Source organism: Theropithecus gelada, chromosome 9 (genome assembly GCF_003255815.1).
Source record: "Theropithecus gelada isolate Dixy chromosome 9, Tgel_1.0, whole genome shotgun sequence".
In the NCBI taxonomy this organism is placed as follows: Eukaryota; Metazoa; Chordata; class Mammalia; order Primates; family Cercopithecidae; genus Theropithecus; species Theropithecus gelada.
This window is the reverse complement of record NC_037677.1, coordinates 95945447-95971421: the sequence shown is the minus strand read 5'-3', so window position 1 is coordinate 95971421 and position 25975 is coordinate 95945447. Positions and strand designations below refer to the sequence as shown.

The 25975-nt window shown below is 43.4% G+C and overlaps 1 protein-coding gene across 1 annotated transcript; it reads left to right on the top strand.

The window, feature by feature from the left end:
* GOT1 (glutamic-oxaloacetic transaminase 1) lies at positions 1–25807 on the top strand. The gene is made up of 9 exons (XM_025395703.1): positions 1–382; positions 9664–9845; positions 15826–15949; positions 16427–16539; positions 16810–16914; positions 18800–18950; positions 19040–19205; positions 19950–20092; positions 24999–25807. The coding sequence occupies exons 1-9, from the start codon at positions 265–267 to the stop codon at positions 25136–25138; spliced, it is 1242 nt and encodes a 413-aa protein (XP_025251488.1). The 5' UTR covers positions 1–264; the 3' UTR covers positions 25139–25807.
* The last annotated feature ends 168 nt before the right edge of the window (positions 25808–25975 follow it).

Sequence of the window (25975 nt, the reverse complement as noted above, 5' to 3'; positions counted from 1 at the left end):
CATTGGTTACATCATTCTCGGCCGCCGATAAGATTGTTTTCTTGGATTGGCTAATAGCGTTCCTTCCCGCCTGTCTCTTCGTCGTCACAAGCTGCCGATTGGTTAATCGCGTTGCCAAGCTCTGGACGCGGCTCGACCATTGGAGGCCGCGGGCCCGCCCCCGTCGGCTAGGTGAAGGTGAGAGTCTCCTCCAGTCGCAGCGGCCAGACCTGACAGGCCAGCTCCGGGCGCAGGGTGAAAGCGTTCGATTCCTGCTCTTTCGATATGGCGCCTCCGTCAGTCTTTTCCGAGGTTCCGCAGGCCCAGCCTGTCCTGGTCTTCAAGCTCACTGCCGACTTCCGGGAGGATCCGGACCCCCGCAAGGTCAACCTGGGAGTGGGAGGTAAGGATGCAGTGCTCTGGAGTGTGAGCAGCTCGGGGAGTGGAGCGGACCCACCCCAGGTCGTGGACATTGTGGGAGAAGCCGAGGCCCAGTGTGGCGCTGCTTGAAGAGGGCGGCGCTGGAGAGGAGGCTGGATCCACGAAGGCTTCCTAAAACCTGCCCATTTTACAGATCCGGGTGTGGAGTCCCTGGAAAGGGGTGATGTGTCCGAGGCCGCACAAACCAGATGTAGCAGCCAAGACACAAACAGTCTTTCTGATTACCCATTTTGCGTTCTTTATACTACAGCCTCATAAGAAATGGGGCTGCCGGAGCTTGTAGAGAGAGGGAGAAAAATAGGAAGCCTGATAGGCTTAGGGTTCTGGTTGCTGGGAAATGGGTAAAGGAGAACTTTTAACGCTAGGAAGCTCTGTTCTGGGTCGGTAAATATTTGAGTGACCACTGAGTGTCAATCAACTACCTTATTAAGCTTTGTGGGGGGAGACTGAGGTTTGATTTTTGCCCTTAAGGATTTAAAAATCTGCTGATGTTACACATGCTTTGAGACAGTTTAATGCTGCCCCCAGAGGGTCTGGGGAAATGGTTCTGGCCCTCACAGATGTGGTAGGAATGAGTAGAGATGGTGGAAAGGAGTGAAGTATGGATAGTAGAAGCTTACTTTCCACACATCCTGTCTTCATTTCTTGATTCAAGTGATTCTCATCTGTACCTTGGACAGCTAAGAGCATGGGTCTCAGTTTCCCCATCTGCCAAGAAGAAGATTTGTATTGGAGTGCCTCTCACATTTTTTACCCCTCACCGTCTCTGATGAATTTGTTATTCTTCTCACTGTCATTTGGATGTTTGAAGCCCCACAGACACTTTCTCCGTTTGGATTTTGCCACATGCAAAGCCAGAGGGATGAAAATGGGTAGGATAAAGCCTTATGCTAGGGAATAGACTTAGAATAAAAGGACTAGAAATTGTGGAAAGAGAAGGTGGAATCATTTTGTAGCAGAGTGTGATATGAAGGACGCTCAGAATCAGGTTTCTCATAGATGATGTTTTGTCTGTGCATAGCATTTGTTAAAAAAAAGAAAAAAAAGTCGGCCGGGCGCAGTGGCTCAGGCCTGTAATCCCAGCACTTTGGGAGACCGAGACGGGCGGATCACGAGGTCAGGAGATGAGACGATCCTGGCTAACATGGTGAAACCCTGTCTGTACTAAAAATACAAAAATTAGCTGGACGTAGTGGTGAGCGCCTGTAGTCCCAGGTACTCGGGAGACTGAGGCAGGAGACTTGCTTAAATCCGGGAGACGGAGGTTGCAGTGAGCTGAGATTGCACCTGGCCGACAGAGTGAGACTCCGTCTCAAAAAAAAAAAAAAAAAAAGTCTTCCCTAAGGAGTATGGGGAGGGGTAAGGAAAAATCCATTGAAAAGTGATGGTTTGTTGAAGCTGGTAATTTGTTGAAGCTGGGTGGTGGGTACATGGGCATACGTTATATTATTCTCTCAGCTTTTGTATAGGTTTCAAATTTTTCATCATAAACCTTTTAAAATAAGTCAGTACTACATAGTTTAGTCCATTGAGGGAAAATGATGTTTTTAGCAGGCAACAGAGTGGGAGAAATGTTGAAAGATTGCCTCAAATTGAATTTGAGTGGACACCATTTGGTCTCTTAATTTAAATCCCGTCCAAAACCTCCAAGTGTTTCTTTGCAGCCAGATATATACAAAGAACTAGTATTACTGTCAGTGTAAATACATCTTTTTAAAACGTCAGATTTGGCCAGGCGCAGTGGCTCACGCCTGTATTCCCAGCACTTTGGGAGGCCAAGGCAAGTGGATCACCTGAGGTCAGGAGTTCGAGACCAGCCTGGCTAACATGGTGAAACCCCGTCTGTACTAAAAATACAAAAATTAGCCGGACGTGGTGGTGCACCCTGGTAGTCACAGCTACTCGGGAGGCTGAAGCAGGAGAATCTCTTGAACCTGGGAGGTGGTGGTTGCAGTGAGCCAAGATCACACCAATTGCACTCCAGCCTGGGTGACAGAGTGAGACTCCATCTCGAGAAAGAAAAAAAAAGAAAAAATCACGTCAGATTTATTTTATCAATTCAGTTTACCTTTGAACTATCTTACAGGGTTCCTGTGAGGATTAAGTACATTTAAAGTGTTTAGAGCTGTATCTGGCACATAAGTGGGGTTTATATAAGTGTTAGCTATTACTGTTATTGTTGTTCTGGCATTTCTTTGAGTGATTCTCATAAAAGATATTGAATAAAAATTTTCAGTTCAAGAACTGCAAAATGAACTAATTTATGACATTAGTTTGGAAATAAACTGCTCATGCAGAGAAAAAGCACCCCAACAGCACAGGCCAGAAGCAATGGACTCAGGATTGGAGTCCTTGGCTCAGACAGCCACCCCAGCTGTGGTGGTGCCTTTGTCATGTTTTCCAGGAACTCCAGTTCCTTACCATGAGCAAATGATTTATGCATGTAATCTCGTTTAATGCTCACAGCTCTGGAGGGTGGTTTATTACTATTACTGTTTAGAGGCAAGGAAGCCGAAGACTGGAGGTGAAGCAATTTGCCCCAGGTCGTTTGACCACTGGGTGGTAGAGCTGGGAATCTAGGCCAGGCCTCTCAGACCTCAGAGTCTCTGCCTGCACCTCTATTTCAGGTACCTCCAGGTGGTAGCCAGTACACTGTAGTGGGAAGAGCCAGGAGACCTAGGTACACGCCCAGCACCGTGGTCCAGCAATGTGACCTTGGAAGGGTTATTTAACATCCCTGGGGCTCAGTCTGTTAAACGAGGAGCCAAGACTGAATGACCTTCTCTCAAATTCTACTCTTAAGATTCTACTGTACTAAAAGTCTACTTCACAATTCACCAGCACATTCTATGACTATAGTGTAGGATAGTAATTTTACTGGCCTCATCAGTTGTCTGAGGATTAAATGAATAATTATGTGTGAAATGTGATATGTAAACGAAAAGTGTTATATATAAATGTTATTTTTGATTGTCAATGTGACCCGTCTTTTTGTGGATAGCAGGTGTTTGGATAAGGATCTAATTAGAGTAGAATAAAAGGGCTCCTTCCAGCTTTTATATGTCCTAGCCTTATTTATACCCATCCCCAAGTATACCCCTTGTGAAGAAAATGTAATTAATCACTGACCTTAAGGAAGATACTTTTTTTCCCCCAAGTTAAGATAAAACCAAATGGAGGTTATCTAGTTAATATACCAGTGATTTTGGATACGTTTAGAATAAACTACAACTGTAATCTCAAGTCAGTTTCTACTTGGAGCTAGTTTCCCCAGAGTTGTTGTTCTTGCTGTGATGATTTAAATAATTTCCTTATAGGTAAACAGAGGAGAGTATCACATTTTCCACTGCTAGGCACAATGCTTTCTAAGTTGATCATTTTAGTGCTTCTCAAAGCTTCAGACTGAAGTGGCTTTAAGGACATGGGAGATGGATCCAACCTGGTGCAACCTGTAGCAAGAAGTTTCTTCAAAGACTCCAGTCCATTTTTTCATGTGAGCCTAGCTTTCTTTTGGCGCAGATATACTCTGCTAGCTTTAATATTTCTTGTTTTCAACATGGTTTCCTAGCATCTTCAAATAAAATAGTTGGAAATATATACTTTATCAGGTGTTTCTGAGTACCCCTGGCCTTCTCCCTAGTATCCTAGTTGGGCTTTTGAGTGGGGATGGATGAGGGAAGTGGAGATCTTAGGAAGATGAGGGTGATGGTTTGACCATTTAAATCTCCGTCTTCTTTCTTCCTTTCCTTCTTGCAAAGCAAGACTGCTGGGCCCACATGGGCCCACCTGTAGACTTTGTGAGTCCCCTAAAAGGGCTTGTACCCAAGAAGAAGACCAGTGGGGCATGGAGCTGGGGAGCATGCTGATAAAAAGGCCGCTGACATGGTCCCAGGGGCCTGCTTGCTTCAGGCTTTCTCTAGACATCTCTTGCTTTTAAAAAAGCACATGGATCCATGAACTGACAGCCTAGCTCTTGTTATCTCTGTGATCCTGGGCAAATCATTTGACTTTTCTGGCCACAGTGGCCAGATCCTTAAAATAGACATCACAGTATCTATTTTGTGGATTGCTATACAAATTAAATGAGAGTAAAGAAATGTATTTAGCGCAGTACCTTGTATGTACAAAGTAGTAAATCCGTGTTATTATTCTGCCCTCAGGTTCCATCAATGTCTTTCTCCATGTCCCAGACCTCATCTCTGAATGTCAGGCCTATAGTGGACACATCCTACAGCTCCCTCAAATTCAGCGTGTTCAAAGCACAACTCATCATTTCTACCTTCCCCTTGATCTTTTCTTTTATCTTCCCCTTGTGTTCTAGAGCTTGGTCCACCCCCCCCAACCACCACCCACTCATTATCCAGACGTGAGGGAGACCTTGGAGTTAACAGCAGTCCTTTCCCCAGTCCCCTGTCTGTTTATTTGGTCAATAGGTTCTGTCTTTTCTACCTCAAATCTATTTCCAGTGGCACTCCTTTTCTTTATCCCTGCTGCCATTGCATGAATTCAAGGCCTCATTATTTCCCTTCTGGAATATTGCAGTAGCTTTCTACTGCTTCTACTTCTAGTAACTCACCCTTCTTAACTACTGTCTCTGTCCTTCTCTCCGGTTTATTTTCTGTGGTGTCACTCAAATCATCCCGTTAAAATGTGCAACTGTTCACGTCACTCGCTTGCTTAAATGCTTTCAGTGATTACCCATTGAAACTGAAGTTCCTTAAAAGAGACTCCAGGATTCTTTTAGCCACTCCTTAATAGTAATAAGCTAATAATTAATAATAAGCTAATCCTTAATGGATTCCATGTCAGAGTCGTGAAAATGTAGATCCTCAAAGACCTCATGCTCCCCAGGCCTCTGGGGCCTTACACAGGTGTGCCCTCTGGCATGCCCTTCTTCCCTTGTTTACCTTTTAAACTCTAATTCATCTTTCATTCTTCATCCTCTGCAAAATCTTCTTTGACTCCTCAAAGTAGAATTAAAGGCTCTATCTATGCTCTGTGTTTCTTGGAGGGCAGACGGGATCTTATTGTATCAATCTCTGTAGCTTCTACGAGCCAGTGCCTAGCTCATGGTGAGACTTAGTATTTGTTATGTGAATGGGTGAATGAAAGAGTGAATGAGAAACTCAAGGATCCAACAAATAGGAATAAAAATTCTTGGGGAGAGCAGTAATAGTGGTTGCTGATAATGCCTGACCTCACTGCTCCAGTCACCCAAGAGGAATCTGGTTCTGCTTCACTAGGGCAGTAAGGAGAGGCATTGGGAACAAATCTAGAACTCAGCCTGGGAAAAACTGGGCAATGGAGAACTGGTCAGTTTTTTTAGTCACAGTATAGACGCAATGCCTCTCCAACCATCCCCAACCCAAGTAGTAGGAATTTTAGAGTTTCACAAAATATTCAGTAGTGGTAAGAACAGCAGTATTCCAGTCTTTTCTTTCTCTTTCATATTTTATTTATCTGTAACACATTATTTAGAATGACATATTATCATAAATATAAACATATAGCCTAATAATGTTATAGAATAGATATAACACCCAGACACAGAACTAAAACATAACAGAACTGGTTTTTTATAAGCACCCCGAATTTTTGTGCATCTAAATAGTATCCTTTGTAGGTAGTTCAAATATGCTTTTCTTGTTCCAAGATTTCTGGAAACCCCTTTTAGACTGGCTGTCAAGGCATGTAGGACCCACACAAGAGATCATTTTTTAAAATAATTGTTCTCCGTGAGTTTTACCCAGTTTATTCACTCACGCTCTTCAATGGAGATGATGCAAATGCTATTCCCAAAAAATAATTAACTTTGAAAGGACAAAGATTTGGTACTATCAAGGATATTCAAAATAATGAGATGTGGCTTCTAAAAACAATTCCAAAAGAAGTTTCAAGAATATTTTGAACAATGGTAGCATTGTGATCATAGATAGGTTGATGTGCTTTAGGGACAACTCTTACTTGGAAGTAGTTATTTTGGTACATCTTTGGAGAAACCAGACCAAATCCCAGCTGACGAAGGAAGCTTTTTGAACTTGTTGAGAAGTTTGGTGGACTAAGGGGTATACTATGAATGGTATGAGAGTATTGTGAGTTGGGCCAGGCATGGTGGCTCACGCCTGTAATCTCAGCACTTTGGAAGTCTGAGGCGGGAGGACTGCTTGAGCCCAGGAGTTTGAGACCAGCCTGGGCAACAAAGTGAGGCCCTGTTTCTATGAAAAATTGAAAAAAAAAATTAGCTGGTCATGGTGGTGAATGACTTTGGTCTCAGCTACATGGGATGCTGAGGCAAGAGAATTGCTTGAGCCCAGGGGGTTGAAGCTACAGTGAGCTGTGTTCGTGCCACTGCACTCTCGCCTGGGCAACAGAGTGAGACCCTGTCTCAAAAAAAGAAAAAAATATTGTGAGTTAGATTCACTAGAGACGGAAGGTAGACTATGAGTGATATGAGAGTATTATTTGATTCACCTACCCAGAGGCATTTGGTCAGTGGCTCTCAGTCCATAGCCCTGCCTACATTTCTATTACTAGCTTGAAATGTTTCTCAGATTTACAGATGACACATTCCTGGAGGGTAGAGTTAGCTGATAGAAGACATTCAAAGCGATCTTATAAAGTCTTTTATTTGCTGTATATCCTGTGACCTAATAAATTAACATTTAGATATTTTTCCTAAGAAAACACTCAGGAATATGCATAAATATGAGCATTTATCACAATGTTTATAATAGCAAATAATTTAAAGCAACACAGTTAATACATTATATATAAAAAGAAATATTATTTAGCCTCTAAAATGATGTTGTAAATGGCTCATATGTATGAAAAATACCCAACTGCATTCATAATAAGAGAAATGCAAATTAAAACTACTTGATATATTATATTGGCAAAAATTCACTCAGTGCATAAGGCTATGTGGAAGCAAACACTCTTAAACAGTGCTGGTGGGAATGTAAACTGATATAATTCCTGTATCAATTTGGACAATTTGGAAATATTTGTCAAAACTACAAAAACACATACTTCTTAGCCCACCCTTTTGTTTTCCACCTGGCATCTTACAAATATATTTGCATACGTGTGAGATGACGTATGTACAGGGTTGTTCACTGAAGTATTGTTTTAATAGCCAAAGATTGTAAACAATTCAAATGTCCAACAAGAGACTGACAAAGTAAAATATGGTACATTCATCAGTTAAGGAACTGTAAAAAGAACAAGGACACTATGTGCAAATGTAAAACAATCTTCAAGTGAAAAAGCAAGGAACACAAAACAGTGTATAGTACGCCGTATGCTACCTTTTGTTTAAAAAGGCATATGTAAGAAGCTGTGTTTGCTTGTGTAAGCATAGGGAAATGCTGGAAGGATATTTAAGAAACTAACAGTTGTTATTTGGGAGGGATTTGATAACTAGGTAGATAGAGGATAAGAATGGGATGGAGACATGCAAACATGTCACCTATTAGAAGAATAGTTAATGAGGAAGAAAAATTCATAATATATATTTAAATGGAAAAAAGCATGTTGAAATTCTATGTACAGTATGATCCATATTTTATAAAAGAATATGGCCATTGAAAATAAAGCTTAGAAGGTTGTACACCAAAATTTTCATACTCCTTGTCTCTGAGTACTGGGATTATATGTTATGTTAGTTCTCAACACTACTATAAAGAACTACCTGAGACTGGGTAATTTATAAAGAAAAGAGGTTTAATGGACTCATGGTTCCACAGGCTATATAAGAAACATGGTTGGGAGGCCTCAGGAAACTTACAATCATGGAGGAGGGGTGAAGGGCAAGCAAGCACCTTCACATGGCGGAGCAGTAGAGAGAGCAAAGTGGGAGGTGCTACACACTTTTAAACAACCAGATGTAGTGAGAACTCACTCGCTGTCACAAGAAAAGCAAGGGAGAAATCTGCCCCCATGGCCCATCAACACTGGGGATTACAATTGAACATGAGATTTGGGTGGGGACACAGAGCCAAACCATATCATTCCACTCCTGAGCCCTACCAAATCTCATTTCCTTCTCACGTTTCAAAACACAATCACACGTTAATTATGTTTATTTTTTATCTTCTGGGCTTTTCCCAATTTTCTGCAATCAATGTGTTGTTCAGTAAACAATAACAACAACCCTAAAATGTGATTTTTTTTTTTTTTTTTTAAAGTCAGGGATTAATGTTGGGCAGAAATCAAGAAAATAAAAATCAGAATCAGTCTAAAATTTTGTTTCCATTTCAAAATTACTTGCATAAGTATAGGCTTATTCTGGACCTAAACATTCAAGCAGAGAGGCAAACGACCCCTGCCAGGAGTCCTACTTGGAGAGATTATTGACGTGGGTGCAAGGCTAAAGCAACTGCCCTGTAAAGCTCTAATCCTAACATAATCATAGAATAGTGTAGGGAAAGAAATTGGTGATGGATAACTCAGAGTGACTTAAAAATACTTTCAGAGGAAGAGGAAATACTTAGAGGTTTACTGTAGAGCAAGATTAAATATTGTGAACCAGATCAATTTAGATCAATGAAAGGGTGAGGCAGATGAAGTGGGATGAAGTTGGAAGGGTAAACACTGGCTGAGGTCAGAATACAGAGAGGATAAAGATGTGTTTAAGTGGGTCCTTGGGTGATTGTGTCACCTGTTGTTGAAATCCTCAGGGCATTTGCTTATCATTCGTCTTATTTCTGCTCTTCTAGGACAGGAGGAGTGGTGGGCCTTCTTCTGCTCCTTCTCCATGTTTGTGTTAAAGGTGCCAAGTTCATGTGGAAGTAGCACCTAGGCTTTTTCTGGAAGTCTCTTGGGGAGATGCAGAAGGAAGACTGCTGGGCCAATGGCCTAGAGACTTCAATGCAATAGCGATATTGACATGACATTTGCAAGTTGCTTTTTACTTTGCAGAGTGCTTTTCTATGTACTGTCTTATGTGACCAGGCTCTGTGATGTCCCAGTTTCATTTCAGCATTCTACTTTTTGGAGGTCACATAGTTAAGAGCTGTAAGTTCCACAAGGATGGGGACCACATCTGCCCTTATGTTTGCCCAACACCTACCCCAGTGCTTGGCTCAAATTAGGTACTCAGTAAGTGAACGAACTTTTCTCCAATTTCCTTCACTGTTCTGTTTTGACTGGAAGGTGGTGGGATTCTCCCAGTTCACAGTTACAAACTCTTACCTTGGATACAGCCTGAGCCTCCTCTGTGTATAACCCTTTTCCATTCTCCAGCATATCGCACCGATGACTGCCATCCCTGGGTTTTGCCAGTAGTGAAGAAAGTGGAGCAGAAGATTGCTAATGACAATAGCCTAAACCACGAGTATCTGCCAATCCTGGGCCTGGCTGAGTTCCGGAGCTGTGCTTCTCGTCTTGCCCTTGGGGATGACAGCCCAGCTCTCAAGGAGAAGCGGGTAAGTTTTGGGTGAGAATGTATTTTCTCTTTAGAAACTGAAAGTCATCCTGTTCTTACAGTTGGTGACTTCCCCTCACTCCACTAGAGGTCCTGCCATTCTAAGAGCCTTGCTGTTTTCTAGACTTACTGGGCCCTGCCATGACTAAGAACCTTTGCCTGGCCCTACCCTCCACTTGGAATGCCCTCCCTTACTTCTCTAGCTCTGCAGTCCCCACCTCTAAGTCCTTCAAGAGCTGATCAGGGGTCACTTCCACACTGAGTCCTTAGGTATTTTAGGCAGAGCTTGTTGTTTAAGCTCTCTGAGTTATCACAGGACTTTGTTCACAGCTTGGGAATAACAGTACTTAACTGTGCTTACTATAGTGGACAATTTTATAAGTCTTCATCTCCCACAAGACCCTAACTTTCCCCAGAGCAGGGATCATTGCTTACTTATTTACCTTGCAGATTTTCAGCATTTGGCTCTTATCCAGGTACCTCAGATTACAGAGGTTTGGATTCATTCATTCCTTCAGTCATCAGATGCCCACTACTAGAGCCAGGCACTGTTCAGATGCTAGAGCACAGCAGGGACTCAAATATACAGAATCCTCTACCTTTGCTTTCAGTTTTGGGGAGAGGAACAGACTACAAATGTAATCCTATTGACTATATCAATAAGAAAATGGTGTAGTATACTAAAGATGATAAATGCTATGAAAATAGAGCAGGAGGAGGCATGTGAGGAATTCTGGGAGTGGATACAGTTTTAACTAGGGTGGTTATGATAGAAATAGAAATGACATTTGAGCCAAAACTAAAGATGAGACATAAATGAAAGAATGAATGAACAAGAAAACCAGCAGTAATCATTTCTTCCCTTAGATTTTTCTTCTCCAGATTCAACATTTCCAGATCCTTTACCCATTTTGTGGAGACCTATTTTCTAGACTCCTCACTCCCTTGTACTACTTTTCCACTTTTAGATCTTAGGATCCAGACAGAAATGTTCATTTTTCATCCCCAGCGTAGTACTGTTTCAGCTTTGAGATTACTGAGCATTGTAGAAAGGAGGGCTCGTGGGCCATAACTCATTGTCACATCATGACATCCCACTCTCGCTTTGATTGCCTGTAGGAGACTTGGGGCTTTTGCTGTGGCTCACATCTTTTCACCACTTGCCGAGACCAGCTCGGATGGGGAGACCCAAACCCAGCGGCGCTAGAGGAATTAAAGACATACACACAGAAATATAGAGGTGTGAAGTGGGAAATCAGGGGTCTCACAGCCTTCAGAGCTGAGAGCCTCAAACAGAGATTTACCCACTTATTTATTGACAGCAAGCCAGTGATAAGCATTGTTTTTATAGATTATAGATTAACTAAAAGTATTCCTTATGGGAAACAAAGGGATGGGCTGAAATAAAGGAATGGGTTTGGCTAGTTAACTGCAGCAGGAGCATGTCCTTAAGGCACAGATCGTGCTTGCTGCTGTTAGTGGTTTAAGAATGCCTTTAAGCGGTTTTCCACCCTGGGTGGGCCAGGTGTTCCTTGCCCTCATTCCGGTAAACCCACAACCTTCCAGCGTGGGGGTTATGGCCATCATGAACATGTCACAGTGCTGCAGAGATTTTGTTTATGGCCAGTTTTAGGGCCAGTTTATGGCCAGATTTTGGGGGGCCTGTTCCCAACAACCACTGTCTTCTTTCTTCGTCTAGTTCAGCACATGCTTATGTAGTACCATGTGCCAGATGCCGTGAGAGATGCTGGAGCCACCCAGATGAATGCAGTATGGCTCTGGCCACAGGCAGCTCCTGGTTGCTCTCCTAGTCCTCACAGTGAAGTCATAATATTGACAAATAGTTATCTCAGACAAGGGTTCTAGAATCCAGCAATCATATGCTGACATGTCTAGCAGTGGCCTGCTCTGTCTAGCTTCATACCAAGTCTTCCTGGATTTCCCTTCTTCTGGATACTCCTGTTTACCCAGGTCCAGTTGCCTGGCTCCTTGAGAAGTCTGTACTTATTTCCTTTGATGTTGTGATTTTCCTTTATAACAAGTACATTCTTAGGTTGTAGGACAATTTGCCAAAAATCAGTTCGGAGAATGACCAAATTGCTATGTTATTGATTCACCAAAAACTTGTTTCTGTTAATTGCTGATATTTAGAGCAACTTGTGTTTCACTGAACCCATCCAGTATTTAATATAGTTTTAGGGAGTGATAACTTCTTGAGAATTTGATATTTCAAGTGTCATATATATCATGGATGTCAAGGATTAGTTAATGTGGAGTGGGTTTATCTCTTCTAAGCACATTTTTAAAGTATTCTGACTTTTTAAAAAATGAATTGGCTTTCTGTAGTGGGAGAGAATGGGTGGAGTTAAAAGTTGGGCACCGGAAATGAAAAATTATGCCTGGAAATGTTTCTACTGGCGTCTGTCATGTTTCCAGAAGTTAAAACCATGTTCAAGGGAAGTCTTGCTCATATGCTTAGGAAGTATTAGCACTCCAGAGTGTCTTAGGTATCTGAAATGTGAAGTCATGTATGAAATTGACATTCAACTTAGCTGGATGACAAACCTATAAAAAATAAATGCACATTTGTGTTGTATCATCTTGGTAGCAATTTGCATAAAAAATTCAGATAAGCCACAATGTGGGGGCAAAACTTTTAAAGTAATAGCAAGGGATGAGTGCTCAGTAAAGATCACTGTAAAGAACAGAGAAGTTAGCCCACCAAATCTGACATACACTGAGCATTTTCACCCCAGTGCACTGCCTTCGCTCCTCTCTGTAATGTACAGCTGTGTTTACTTCTGCATCCCTTTGAGTGTCAACTTTGCTTATGTTTCATATTTCAGATAGTATTCTTTCACAGATGCTCACACCTATAAATACAAACAGAACATTGGTGCATAATAGTGCCGATAATTGGTATCATTGCCTTGTTCCTGGCTTAAATGGGGTTTCTGCTAAACGATTTATTGTTTTTAAGCTGACTTATGGGTTGAATGAATTTTTTTCAGTCATTTTCAGGGAGTATCCACTGTTTCCTATATTACTAAGCATTTATCTCAGGAATAGCCAAGCTTTTCTTATCTGTTGTGATGATCATTTGGGTTTTCTCTATCTAGCAGCATGGCAGGTTTTATGTCTCTTATAATCCATTCATGGGATGACTCTCAATCAAGGGGGTAATTTGAATGTACTGCTGGATTAATACTGTTCATTAGTGTTTACTTGGGAAGTTAGTATCAAGGTACGAGCTAGGATTCTCATTCTACTTTTTTCCCTTTTGTTGTCTTTTAGCATCAATGTTATGTTAGGTTCTTAAAAAGATTTAGGAAGCTTTTCTTCTCTAAGGAGAGTTTTAAAACCTTTTTATTGGCCAGCTGCGGTGGCTCACACCTGTAATCCCAGCACTTTGGGAGGCCGAGGCAGGCGGATCACCAGGTCAGGAGTTCGAGACCGGCCTGACCAACATGGTGAAACCCCATCTCTACTAAAAATACAAATATTAGCCAGGTTTTTTTTTGGTGTGGTGGCGCATGTCTGTAATCCCAGCTACTCAGGAGGCTGAGGCAGGAGAATCACTTGAATCCAGGAGGCAGAGGTTGCAGTAAGCCGAGATCGCATCTCTGCAGTCCAGCCTGGGCAACAGAGCGAGACTCTCTCAAAAAACAAAAAGCAACAACAAAAAAAACCTTTTTATTATGGAAAATTTCAAATCTATATGAAAGTAGAGAAAACAGTATGAAGAATGAATCCCTGCTAGTATGAGGAATGTATCCATCACCTAGCTTCGACAATTATCTGTATAGGTTCAATCCTGTATATTTCCCTCTACCCCACTCCCTGCCTCCCTGCCTCCCTGCCCTCCACCAGAGCTGGATTATTTAATAGTAAATTTCAGACATCTAAATAGATGTTTTAAATTGTTGTAAAATTTTATGACTAATACATGAATACATTCATCTTATTTTTAAAAAAACGACTTACAGATTAGGCCAAAGTCCCTTTCAACCACTACATCCTTGGACCCCTCTCCAGAGGTTGCCACTGTTAGAAGATTGGTGTGTGTCCCTCCTTGTATTTATTTATTTATTTGAGACAGAGTCTCGCCATGTTGCCCAGGCTGGAGGGCAGTGGTGCCATCTTGGCTCATTGCAACCTCTACCTCCCAGGTTCAAATGATTCTCGTGTGTCAGCCTCCCAAGTAGCTGGGATTACAGGTGTGTGCCACCATGCCTGGCTAATTTTTTTGTAATTTTAGCAGCGACAGGGTTTCACCGTGTTGGCCAGGCTGGATCTCAAACTCCTGGGCTCAAGTGATCCACCTGCCTTGGCCTCCCAAAGTACTGGGATCACAGGCGTGAGCCACTGCGTCTGGCTAGATATACTTTTTCTTGTGATCTTTTTCTTCCTTTCTCTTCAATCCTTGAGGTAAATTGGGCAACGTGGTTTATGACATTTTTCTGCTGACTTATGCTGAAACCTAATTAGAATTTTGAGGAAGCAAAGTCAAAGATCTATAGGCAAAGATCTATTCTAATAACTACATCATTAGAATGTAGTGACTCGGTCTAGAATGGAAAACCTGGATTTGTGCTGAGCTGTGCCACTCACAGCTGTGTATCCTTTGGGAAAACATGTCTCTGAATCAGTTCCTCATGTGTCAGGGGATATAGACTTGACTTTTGAGGGCATGTGGGCATTGAATGTACGTGAAAGCATTTTGTAAATGATAAAATATAGGAATAGGAAACCAAACACCACATCTTCTGACTTATAAGTGGGAGCTGAACAATGAGAACACGTGGATACAGGGAGGGGAACATCACACACCAGGGCCTGTCAGTGGTTGGTTGGCAAGGGGAGGGAGAGCATTAGGACAAATACCTAATGCATGTGGGGCTTAAAACCTAGATGACGGGTTGATGGGTGCAACAAACCACCATGACACATGTATACCTATATAACAAACCTGCACATTCTGCACATGTATCCCAGAACTTAAAGTAAAATGAATAAATAAATAAAAAGATAAAATATGACTTTTATTGTTGCCTATGTTAGGTCACTTTAAGATGAGAGGAAGCCGGCCAGGTGCAGTGGCTCACACCTGTAATCCCAGCAGTTTGAGAGGCCAAGGCAGGTGGATCACAAGGTCAGGAGTTCGAGACCAGCCTGGCCAAAATGATGAAATCCCGTCTCCACTAAATATACAAAAAATTAGCAAGACATGGTGGCGGGCACCTGTAGTCCCAGCTACTCAGAAGGTTGAGGCAGGATAATCACTTGAACCTGGGAGGCGGAGGTTGCAGTGAGCCGAGACCATGCCACTGCACTCCAGCCTGGGCAACAGAATGAGACTCTGTCTCAAAAAGAAAAAAAAAAAAAAGAGAGAGAGAGGAAGCCAAGGAGAGGAAAGTAGTATTCATGCATCACCTCTGTTTTGTTAGAATGTACTTCTAAGGATTAATAAGCCTGAATTCTAGAGATGAGGAGTAGTACAGATTGATGTCAATGACAAGTTAGGAACACTGTTTTAGAGGCTTATGCTAGAGGGTAAGTTTGATCTTAGGATGGGTGCTGAAGAGATGGGTTTGCCTTCTAAGGCATGTGCATGCTTGCACACGTGTGCGCACGCGCACACACACACACACTGTGGCCTTGGTGTGTCCTCTACCTCTGTGTTCAGAAAGGAAGCTTCTTCTAGTGTCAGACCTCCTGGGTTGAAGACTGGCACTCCTGCTCAGTAGCTGGTAACTTTGAGCAAGGTTCTTTACCTCTCTCAGCCTCAGTTTCCTCAGTTGTAAACATGGGCAAATCATAGTACCTTTTTTATGTAGTTGTTGTAAGGTTTTGATGAGATAATATGATTAAAGGGCTTAGCACAGAACAGGCACAGAGTAAGTACTCATTATTACCTTATTTTTATAAATATTATCTAACCTTACCATTATCAGCCTGTGACCCTATTTCTTCTCTTTCAGGTAGGAGGTGTGCAGTCTTTGGGGGGAACGGGTGCACTTCGAATTGGGGCTGATTTCTTAGCGCGCTGGTACAATGGAACAAACAACAAGAACACACCCGTCTATGTGTCCTCACCAACCTGGGGTGAGTTTTTCAGCTGAAGTGAGAGGAAAAACAGAAACCAGAGAGAATTATCCTCATGACTCTCCCTGGTTACACAGAAAATGTAATCCAGCCCTGGAACAACTGACCATTGGGAATGGTTTGAACAGTGGGTTATGGCAGTGCATGAGAAACCTGCTGCTCAAAATCAAGTTAAGAATACTCTTTCTCAAGACTCTTGGTAGACTTGTATCTACCAAGGCTATATTGAAACTCCCCAGAGGAGGCATAGAATGTAGATGTAGGAAGTATCATTGTAGTAGAATATAAGTCTGGCATTAATGTGACTGGTTGAACTTGTTCTTGGTTACAGTCATTCCTCTACATCTTAACCCCCAGCCTGGATGATGCCCAGTGGACACTGAGCCTGGGAGGGCCCTGGAAGCTGACTTGCATCCTTTGCACTCATGCCTCCTAGTGTTTGTAAAAGTGCTTAACTTTTTACTCCTTTGCATGCAGAGAATCACAATGCTGTATTTTCCGCTGCTGGTTTTAAAGACATTCGGTCCTATCGCTACTGGGATGCAGAGAAGAGAGGACTGGACCTCCAGGGCTTCCTGAATGATCTGGAGGTGGGTGATTTAGAGGAAAAAGTAGAGAATTGCATGGTGTCAGGAATAGCAGGCAAAGTCTTTGGACCAGTTGCTAAGTGAAGGGGTCTGAGACACCTTCCCCACACCAGATGGTGGTTTCTGACAGAGCACATAAGAGAGAGGGCACAAAAGAGACATGAAAGAGTGACAAGAATATGATTGCCCTTTGCCCTCCATCACTGACTGATCTGCTGCTGTCTCCCAGTATTCCCGTCAGTGTCAGAGCTGACATAGCTTCCTTCTCCTCAGAACGCTCCTGAGTTCTCCATCATTGTCCTCCACGCCTGTGCACACAACCCAACTGGGACCGACCCAACTCCGGAGCAGTGGAAGCAGATTGCTTCTGTCATGAAGGTAACTGCCTCTTCTGAGCATCTCTTAAAAAATAATATGTTTTCTTATTTAATGTATTCAGAAGTAATACCTGTTTGCTGTTTGCTGAGGAATTAGGAAAATGGGAAAAGTCCAAAGAAAAAATAAGTATTAACTGTAAATTTTATTATCTAAAGAAAGACACTGTTAATGTTTTGGTAGATGGAATGTCAGACTGTGTGTGTGTGTGTGTGTGTGTGTGTGTGTCTAGTTTTATATATATATGTTTTACAAAGATGAGATCATTTTGTCTGTACTGTTTTTTGCAACACAATTTGTTTTTCATTTTCACTTCTTTATATACATGTCATTGCATATTTTGCAGCATCATTTTTCATAGCTATATTATATTCCTTTCATGGATGTGTCATATGAGGGATGGGGTAAATCATCTGATGAATATTTAGGTTTACTTCAGATTACTTGATCTGATGAACAATTACATAACAAAACTTCCCTTTATGATTTCTTTGGCGTAATTTCTAGGTGGGAATTCCTAGCTGAAAGTGTCTATTCTTCGTTAACGAGTCTGTAGAATACTTACTGAGGAACTGCTGTGTATTGGGCACAGTGGGAATACAGTATTGAACGGAGCAGATGCAGTCCCTACCCTCAAAGACAGACAGCCTGTTTGTGGAGATGGACGAGTACTAAGGCAGCTGCGATACTGTGAGATAGCTGTGTTGATGGTGTTATATGGGGGTACATAGTGCAGACTTTGGGCAGTGTATATGTGGGAGTTGGGGGTTGGTGGCAGGAACCTTCCTGGAAGAAGTGGTTTCCATGTTGAGTCCTGTAGGATGGGGAAGAGTTAAGAAGGCATCAGCAGACAGGCGTTGACAGGGAAGGGATGTACTCTGCAGAGGGCAGAGCATAGTCAGAAGCCCCAGGCAGAGATCATGGGGAGTGTGAGAGATGAGGCTAGAGTGAATAGGGGCGGCCTCTGTACTGAGGCTTAGACTTTATTCTCAGGGCAGTGGGGAACCACTGAAATCTTGGATGTCGGGGAGTGACATGATCAGATGTGCATGATCTTAAGGTCACCTTGATGTCACAGCGGGGAATGGATCAGAGAGAGGCAAGACTAAACAGGCTGTGGGAGCAGTTAGGAGACCGTTGCCATAGCCCAGGTAGGAGTTGATGGTGACCTGGATGAAGTAGGTAGCAGTGGGGACATTGAGATGGAAAAGGATTTGGGAGCTCTGAAGAGACAAGACTGATAGGACTTGGGGGGTGCCAGGATGTGGGGGATGAGCTGTAGAGGAGTCATCCTGGGCTAGGAGTCCAGACACCTCCCAGTCCCGCCTAATCAAGATACACCTAAGAGATGGGAATCAAAGTATAACCAAAGGCTTAGACAGTTCTAGAGAGGGAAGCGGTGTCCACTCAGAGAGCCCAGCTGTAGAAGCAGGTTCCCTGTGGAGAGCTCTTTGAGGAGATGAGTGACAAGAATGGAGGCTACTCTGTTCCCTTCCTCTTGAGTACCTAGTAGAATCGCCTTGAGGTTGTGAGGAGCCCTGGGGATACCAAGCCTACACTTGACTAAGGCTCTCACGCCAGAAATTTACGGAGGAGAATCCACAACGTAGGACACTGCCTCCTTGCATCAGAAGTAAGCCCTGTTTAAGCTGAATTGGGATACTCTAGGACAATGTACTTTTAAAAAGTAAAGTTTACGGAAAAGGTTGCACTTGCTGGTTGTAGAGAGAAATGGATGTAAAGTGGTGTTTGGGTGCGTATAGTCAAGAAACAGGAGAAATGGACAGCGTTTGAAATTCCCTCCAGGCATCAGCTGGGGAAGGAAGGCTGGTGTCTGAGGTTGGTGCCAGAAGGATTTCCTGCCTTGACTCACTTTCCTTCCCCGCAGCACCGGTTTCTGTTCCCCTTCTTTGACTCAGCCTATCAGGGCTTTGCATCTGGAAACCTAGAGAGAGATGCCTGGGCCATTCGCTATTTTGTGTCTGAAGGCTTCGAGTTCTTCTGTGCCCAGTCCTTCTCCAAGAACTTCGGGCTCTACAGTGAGTGCTCTCCCGAGGAGTTACAGCCCCATCTCCCCGCATCACTCCCCGCTTCGGCAGCCACAGCTGATTGTGTTCCCTCTCTTTAGATGAGAGAGTCGGGAATCTGACTGTGGTTGGAAAAGAACCTGAGAGCATCCTGCGAGTCCTTTCCCAGATGGAGAAGATTGTGCGGATTACTTGGTCCAATCCCCCCGCCCAGGGAGCACGAATCGTGGCCGACACCCTCTCTAACCCTGAGCTCTTTGAGGAATGGTAAGGGGCTCCCAGTTTGGTGGGCCAGGGGGTGGAGAGTGCAGAGCAGTAATTGTCCCAGTACATTTAACTGGGTCTCTTCCTTTCATTTTGGCAGAAGCAGGATCAAATTACGTTAACTTCTTTGACTCTCAGATATTTGTAAAACGGGCTGATACCTACCTCACATGTGCATAACACAACACCTGGAAGAGAGGAGGGGGCACTCGGTGAATGGCAGTTTTCCCCAATTTCCCCTCCACCCAGTCTTCCTCCCCATAAAGTTTGAAAACCCAGGAAGGCATTCCCAACAGAATAGAATACCCAGCCTCTAGGCAGTTTAACAGTTTGGGAGCTCTTGGTTTTTATCTGTAACTTACCTACACTTTATCTTATTTTAGAACAGTAATTTTATATAGTAGCTACATCTGCAATCTCTATTTAATAAGTCCTGATGAAACATATTACCCTATTAATATCTATAGCAGCACCTCGGTGAAGCCTGAGTTGAAACGTGAGTGTATTATGGCCAGTATACCCAAGACCAGCACTAGACTCACTAGGAAATGTAGTCCTCTCCTTCTTCCCCCGAAGTGTCTCTCTCTCTGGTATGTTCATCCACCCATCCAGACATCCACATGCCATAATAGGCAGGTTATGATCCCATTGTCGGCTGTCATTTAAATTACGGTTTTTAAACCTGTGTGTTTTCGGGTACCATCTTTCCTGTCTGGATTGGTATTTATGTCACTGTCCATGCTTCAGGAAAGGTAATGTGAAGACAATGGCTGACCGGATTCTGACCATGAGATCTGAACTCAGGGCACGACTAGAAGCCCTCAAAACCCCTGGGACCTGGAACCACATCACTGATCAAATTGGCATGTTCAGCTACACTGGGTTGAACCGTAAGTGGCCCCCACCACCTCCAGCACATGTGTGCATGTAGACACACAACATTCCTTTCAGTCGCTGGCCTTGAGCTCACCTTCACAGCCTTTGCCTAATTGGGTAGCCGTTGCTTTGGACCAAGACAAGTTAGGTTTTCTTACGGTGTCCCACGGTCTCGTAAACTCTTTGGGTCTCAGAAGAGTATTGTGGTCTGCCCTGCTGACCCACAGCCAAGATATTTCCATTTTTGTGGGCTGGGAAGTGGCTCAGAGCCAGCCAGTAGGTAACAGGATTGGTAGCTGGGAGCCTTAATTTATGAAAGGTTCTTATAAATGCTCAGGTACATTTTGGGTTTGCCTTAATCCTGAATATAAATATGTATGATTATTCAGAGACCTGATTTCTTAACAGATCTTTCCTATTTCTAGGTATTATCCTCAAAAAGGGGTTACAAAGTTATCTCTGCATTTCATAAACAAGAACCTAGATTGGGCTGGGCGCAGTGGCTCACACCTGTAATCCCAGCAGTTTGGGAGGCCAAGGCAGGCAGATCACGAGTTCGGGAGATCAAGACCATCCTGGCTAACACGGTGAAACCCTGTCTCTACTAAAAATACAAAAAAATTAGCTGGGCATGGTGGTGGGCGCCTGTAGTCCCAGCTACTCGGGAGGCTGAGGCAGGAGAATGGTGTGAACCCGGGAGGCGGAGCTTGCAGTGAGCTGACACCACGCCACTGCACTCTAGCCTGGGCAACAGAGCTTGACTCTGTCTCAAAACAAAACAAAACAAAGAACCTAGATTGGTGGTTGGAATTAAAGCTGATTGAAAATCTAGTAGGCGGTCATGCGTGATCTTGGTCGGTTGTCAGTAGGGCACATCTGCCATCTGCAGTCCCGTCTGATGACAGAAGAGGCATTTCTTCTTTTTTTTTGAGATGGAGTCTTGCTCTGTTGCTCAAGCTGGAGTGCAGTGGTGTGATCTCGACTCACTGCAACCTCCACCTCCCGAATTCAGGCGATTCTCCTGCGTCAGCCTCCCAAGTAGCTGAGATTACAGGCGTCATTTCTTTAGTAATTCCCACAGTGCAGATGTGGCCACTCACCTGTGTGTCCCAGTGACTCTAGGGAGGGATGTGTGGCTGGCTTGGTTTGTAGGTATAACAGCAGAGGCCGTGGGGAGGTATTTAACTGGGGCCATCACAGTGCCAGCGTGAAGTGCTCTCAGAAAAATCCAAAGGAAATAAATATAAATGAAAGTTAATAGAGCTTGTATTGTGGACCCCTCAAAATACTTTGGGGTAAAATGAAGCTACCTAAGAAAGTAAAGAAATAGCTCAGTTAGCTGTAGATGTCCTCTTGACTGTGGAACGGAGAATTAATTCACTCACAATTGTAAAAATATTATAAGTAACAGAAGTATTAATAATCTTTAGTAGTAATAGTCTAAAAGTTCACAATATGGGAATGTCTCCCTATAAAATATTCATATCTTCCCATTATCCACAGGAGGAAATTAGTTTTATTAATATTATGAATTGGGGAAATGATGAGAATAGAACTGTGCTTATAACACAAAAGTTGTATTTTTAGCACTTGACATCATTTGCCCTTACTAAAAACAGGGGTTTTGTTTTCCTCCCAACTTTTTTTTTTTTTCTTTTTGAGACAGAGTCTTGCTCTGTTGCTCAGGCTGGAGTGCAGTGGCACAATCTTGGCTCACTGCAACCTCCACCTCCTGGATTCAAGCGATTCTCCTGCCTCAGCCTCTCAAGTAGCTGGGACTACAGGCATAAGCCACCACACCTGGCTAATTTTTGTATTTTTAGTAGAGACAGGGTTTCACCATGTTGACCAGGCTGGTCTCAAACTCTTGACCTCAAAGTGATCCACCTGCCCCGCCTCCCAAAGTGCTGGGATTATAGGCATGAGCCACCATGCCCGGCCTTTTTTTTTTTTTTTTTTTGAGACAGGGTCTCACTCTGTCACCCAAGGTAGAGTGCAGTGGTGCAATCTCGAGTCATTGCAACTTCCACCCCCTGGGCTCAGGTGATCCTTCCACCTCAGCCTCCGAGTGGCTGGGACCACAGGCGTGGACTACCATGCCCATCTAATTTTTTTGTAGAAACGGGGTTTCACCATATTGCTTAGGCTGGTCTCAAACTCCTGAGCTCAAGTGATCTGCCTGCCTCGGTCTTCCAAGGTGCTGGGATTACAAGCGTGAGCTACTGCACCTGGCCGGAAAAGTTTTAAACATACAGAAAAGTTGGAGGAATTGTACAGTGAACTCCCATACACTCGCCATCTAGTTTCTACAATTCTCACATTACAACACTTCCTTTGTTATCTTTTTTCTGTTAGAATGGGGCTTTTAACCTGGAGTCCCTGGATGTACTTTTAGGAGAACTATGAAGCCCCTGAAATGATGTTTAAAAAATTGTGTATGTGTATTTTGGCCCTACTCTAGGGAAAGAGTCCGTAACTTTTACTGGCTTCTCAAACTCTGACACTCCTTTCTTTGAAAAAGTAGAAAGGCCTCAGTTTTACTAAAACAAAACCAAAAACCAGTGTAGGAGCCGTTACTCACTGCCTCAGGGCACAGGTTTTTAGAAACAGTGGTGCACCCGGGGCTGTGCTGGCTTGAGGCTCTATCGCCTTGGGTGACCAGTTCACACAGGTAAACCACTTCTGAAGCTTGCTTTGTTTGTTTGTTTGGAGGGGTCAAGGGAAAACTTACCCTTTGCCCTCTGAAAGTTTGCTGGAAATCAGCTGACAAAAGATTAATAGGAGAAAAGTCATACAAATTTATTTATTTATTTATTTATTTATTTTTGAGACAGAGTCTCACTCTGTTGCCCAGGCTGGAGTGCAGTGGCACGATCGTGGCTTACTGTAGCCTTGACCTCCCAGGCCCAAGCAATCCACCCACCTCAGCCTTTGTAGTACCTGGGACCACAGGCGTGTGCTGCCACGCCCGGCTAATTCTTAAGATTTTTTTTGTAGAGACGGGGGTCTCCTTATGATGCCCAGGCTGGTCTTTAACTCCTGGGCTTGAGCAATCCTCCCTCCTTGGCCTCCCAAAGTACTTGGATTACAGGCATGAGCCACTGTGCCTGGCCAGCATGCAAATTTATTAACTTGCACAGGTGTCTTACAAAATAAAACTAAAATAAATGGCCAGATGATTGATGCTTTTATATCATCTTGGGGTTACAGAAAGAATGGAAGCTTGGAGCTTGGCAAAACAGGTTGTGGCAGACAGAGAAGAGAAGGCCTGGTTAGCAAAGGTGGTCTTGTTATATTATGTAGATAAGTCACAGGTAGCAGCCCTCGGAGAAAATAGCTGGTAAAGGTCTATTTCATTTAGACCTTTAAAGGCACAGACTCTCAGTTAATTTCCCGTAGATCTGGACAAGGGAGGTCCTCAGAGAAAGTCTAGCTGCAGCCATGCAGATTTTCTCTACAGATACAGATCTCTCTCACAAAAGACAGCTTTGCAGGGCTACTTGTGTATGTAGGCCCTCTGAACAGCCATCTCAAAATATGTCAAAGTATATTTTGGGGTGAACTGTTTTGGTTTCCCTCAAGGAGTCCTGAGTCCAGGGTCCAGAGTTTTTACTTCCATAGAGAGGCAGTGTAGCATCACAGTGTACAGCCTGGACTTAAAATCCTGCCTGAAAATCCCACATCCACCACTGACCAGCTGTGCGACCTCGGAAGGCCATTTAACGTCTTTATGGCCTATTTATAAGACAGGCACGATACAGTTATTATCAGGATGAACTAAGATGCAGTGCTTAGAACACTGCCTAGCACATAAGTGTTCGCTCCTCTGATTATGATGATTTTATTATTTCCATTTCCTCAGGTTGGTGGTATCTTAAAAGTACTAATTACTTAAGCAATAATTCACTAATTTTTTTTTTTTTAAATGTTTTCAGACAGAGTCTCACTCTGTCACCCAGGCTGGAGTGCAGGGGTGTGATCTCGGCTCACTGCAACTTCCTCCTGTTGGATTTCAAGCAATTCTCCTGTCTCAGCCTCCTGAGTAGCTGGGACCATAGGCACGTGCCACCACGCCCAGCTAATTTTTGTATTTTTAGTAGAGACTGGGTCTCAGCATGTTGGCCTAGCTGGTCTCGAACTTCTGACCTCAGGTGATCCATCTACCTTGGCCTCCCGAAGTGCTGGGATCACAGGCGTGAGCCACTGTGCCCAGCCGAATTCACTAAAATTCTATCAATGGATTTGCCAAATAGCAAAACTGCTCTAGAGACTGTTGTATAAAGGAAGTACAGGTAGTCTGTTCTTACTCATATGTGATACATTTCTGCAAACATGGAAAAACTCTGCTGCATCTGCGAGAGAGCTGAGAAATGAACAGAAGTCTGATGGTGCTGGGTCAGAGAGGTCTGTGTCATTTCTCAGCTCATTGGTTAATTCACACAGTATTGATCAGGTACCTCATGCCTCGGGCCTTGTCCAGTGTACTGTAAATATGAAATGTCAAAGGGAGGCTGCTGCGGGTGCTCAGTGTTAAGTCCAGGTTAGGGAAGAACTAAAGGAGGCACTTCATAGCCAGCGTTTCATAACGCTGTCCATCTGATGGTTGTTTTTAGTTGATAGGGGTGTCCTGGTGGATGTAAATGTATAAGGCTTGGTTGGAAGGCAATCCCAGATTAAAATTCCCATCAGTAGTAGCCATATTGAATTTTCTGGGGCTTCAAAGGTGAACTAGTAAGAGTACTTTCCAGAATCTAGTGAGTATATTTTTCTGTTTGTCAGTTGGTCAAAATAGCGCCTTTTGTTTTGCTTCTCTCTGTTAAGGGGAAAGAAGGAAAGCTGTAATTGCCATACAATTGCTGAGCCTCCACTGCTTTAAGGATCCCCTCTGCTCTGATTATGTCTCCTTTTGGTTTTCAACAGCCAAGCAGGTTGAGTATCTGATCAATGAAAAGCACATCTACCTGCTGCCAAGTGGTCGAATCAACGTGAGTGGCTTAACCACCAAAAATCTAGATTATGTGGCCACCTCCATCCATGAAGCCATCACCAAAATCCAGTGAAGAAACACCACCCGTCCAGTACCACCAAAGTAGTTCTCTGTCATGCGTGTTCCCTGCCTGCACAAACCTACATGTACATATCATGGATCAGAGACACTTGCAGGACTGAAAGGCTGCTCTGGTGAGGTGGCCTCTGTTTAAACCGTCCCCACGTGAAGAGAACATCCCTTGAGACGAATTTGGAGACTGGGATTAGAGCCTTGGGAGGTCAAAGCAAATTAAAATTTTTATTTAAGAATAAAAGAGTCCTTTGATCATGAGACATAGGTATCTTGTCCCCCTGGCTAAAAGGCAGGAGTATTGCGTGTGGCAACCACGTGCTTCTGTGTGGTGTTTGACTCTGTACAAAGTCTAGTCCCAAAGATCAAGTTGTCTGAAGGAGCCAAAGTGTGAATGTGGGTGTCGGCTGTGGCATTAAACTCATCATCTCAACCCGGAGTGTCTGGTCTGCCTGCTCTTTCTGCATGGTTGTGTCCCTAGTCCTAAGCTTTGGTTCTTTAGGGCGACTGTGTTAAGAAGGATATTTAATCATGACACACACATATTTAACTGAAACAGAAGTTTGACCAAACAGTATTCACTCGTGATGTGTGTAGTGCGTTCTATTTTTGAGCCATTCTACTGTGTTCTACTTCACCTAAAAAAGTAAAATAAAAATGTTGATCAAGACCCATGGACTTGATTTTGTGACCATTAATAGGTTGTGACCCCCAGTTTAAAATGAATGCTTTCGAGGGTTTTACTAGTGGCTAAAGGAATAGCTTCCTTCAGTGAACTACCATATAACTCCCTGGCGATTTTGCGGGCTTGTCATTTGGAGGCCAGCCGTCTTCTTAT

Bases quoted from the DNA above. Each gene is read 5' to 3' on its own strand.
- GOT1 (XM_025395703.1), top strand. From the start codon at position 265: ATGGCGCCTCCGTCAGTCTTTTCCGAGGTTCCGCAGGCCCAGCCTGTC. The intron at 383-9,663 runs GTAAGGATGCAG...TCCATTCTCCAG, and splicing joins GGTCAACCTGGGAGTGGGAG to CATATCGCACCGATGACTGC. The intron at 16,540-16,809 runs GTGGGTGATTTA...CCTTCTCCTCAG, and splicing joins GCTTCCTGAATGATCTGGAG to AACGCTCCTGAGTTCTCCAT.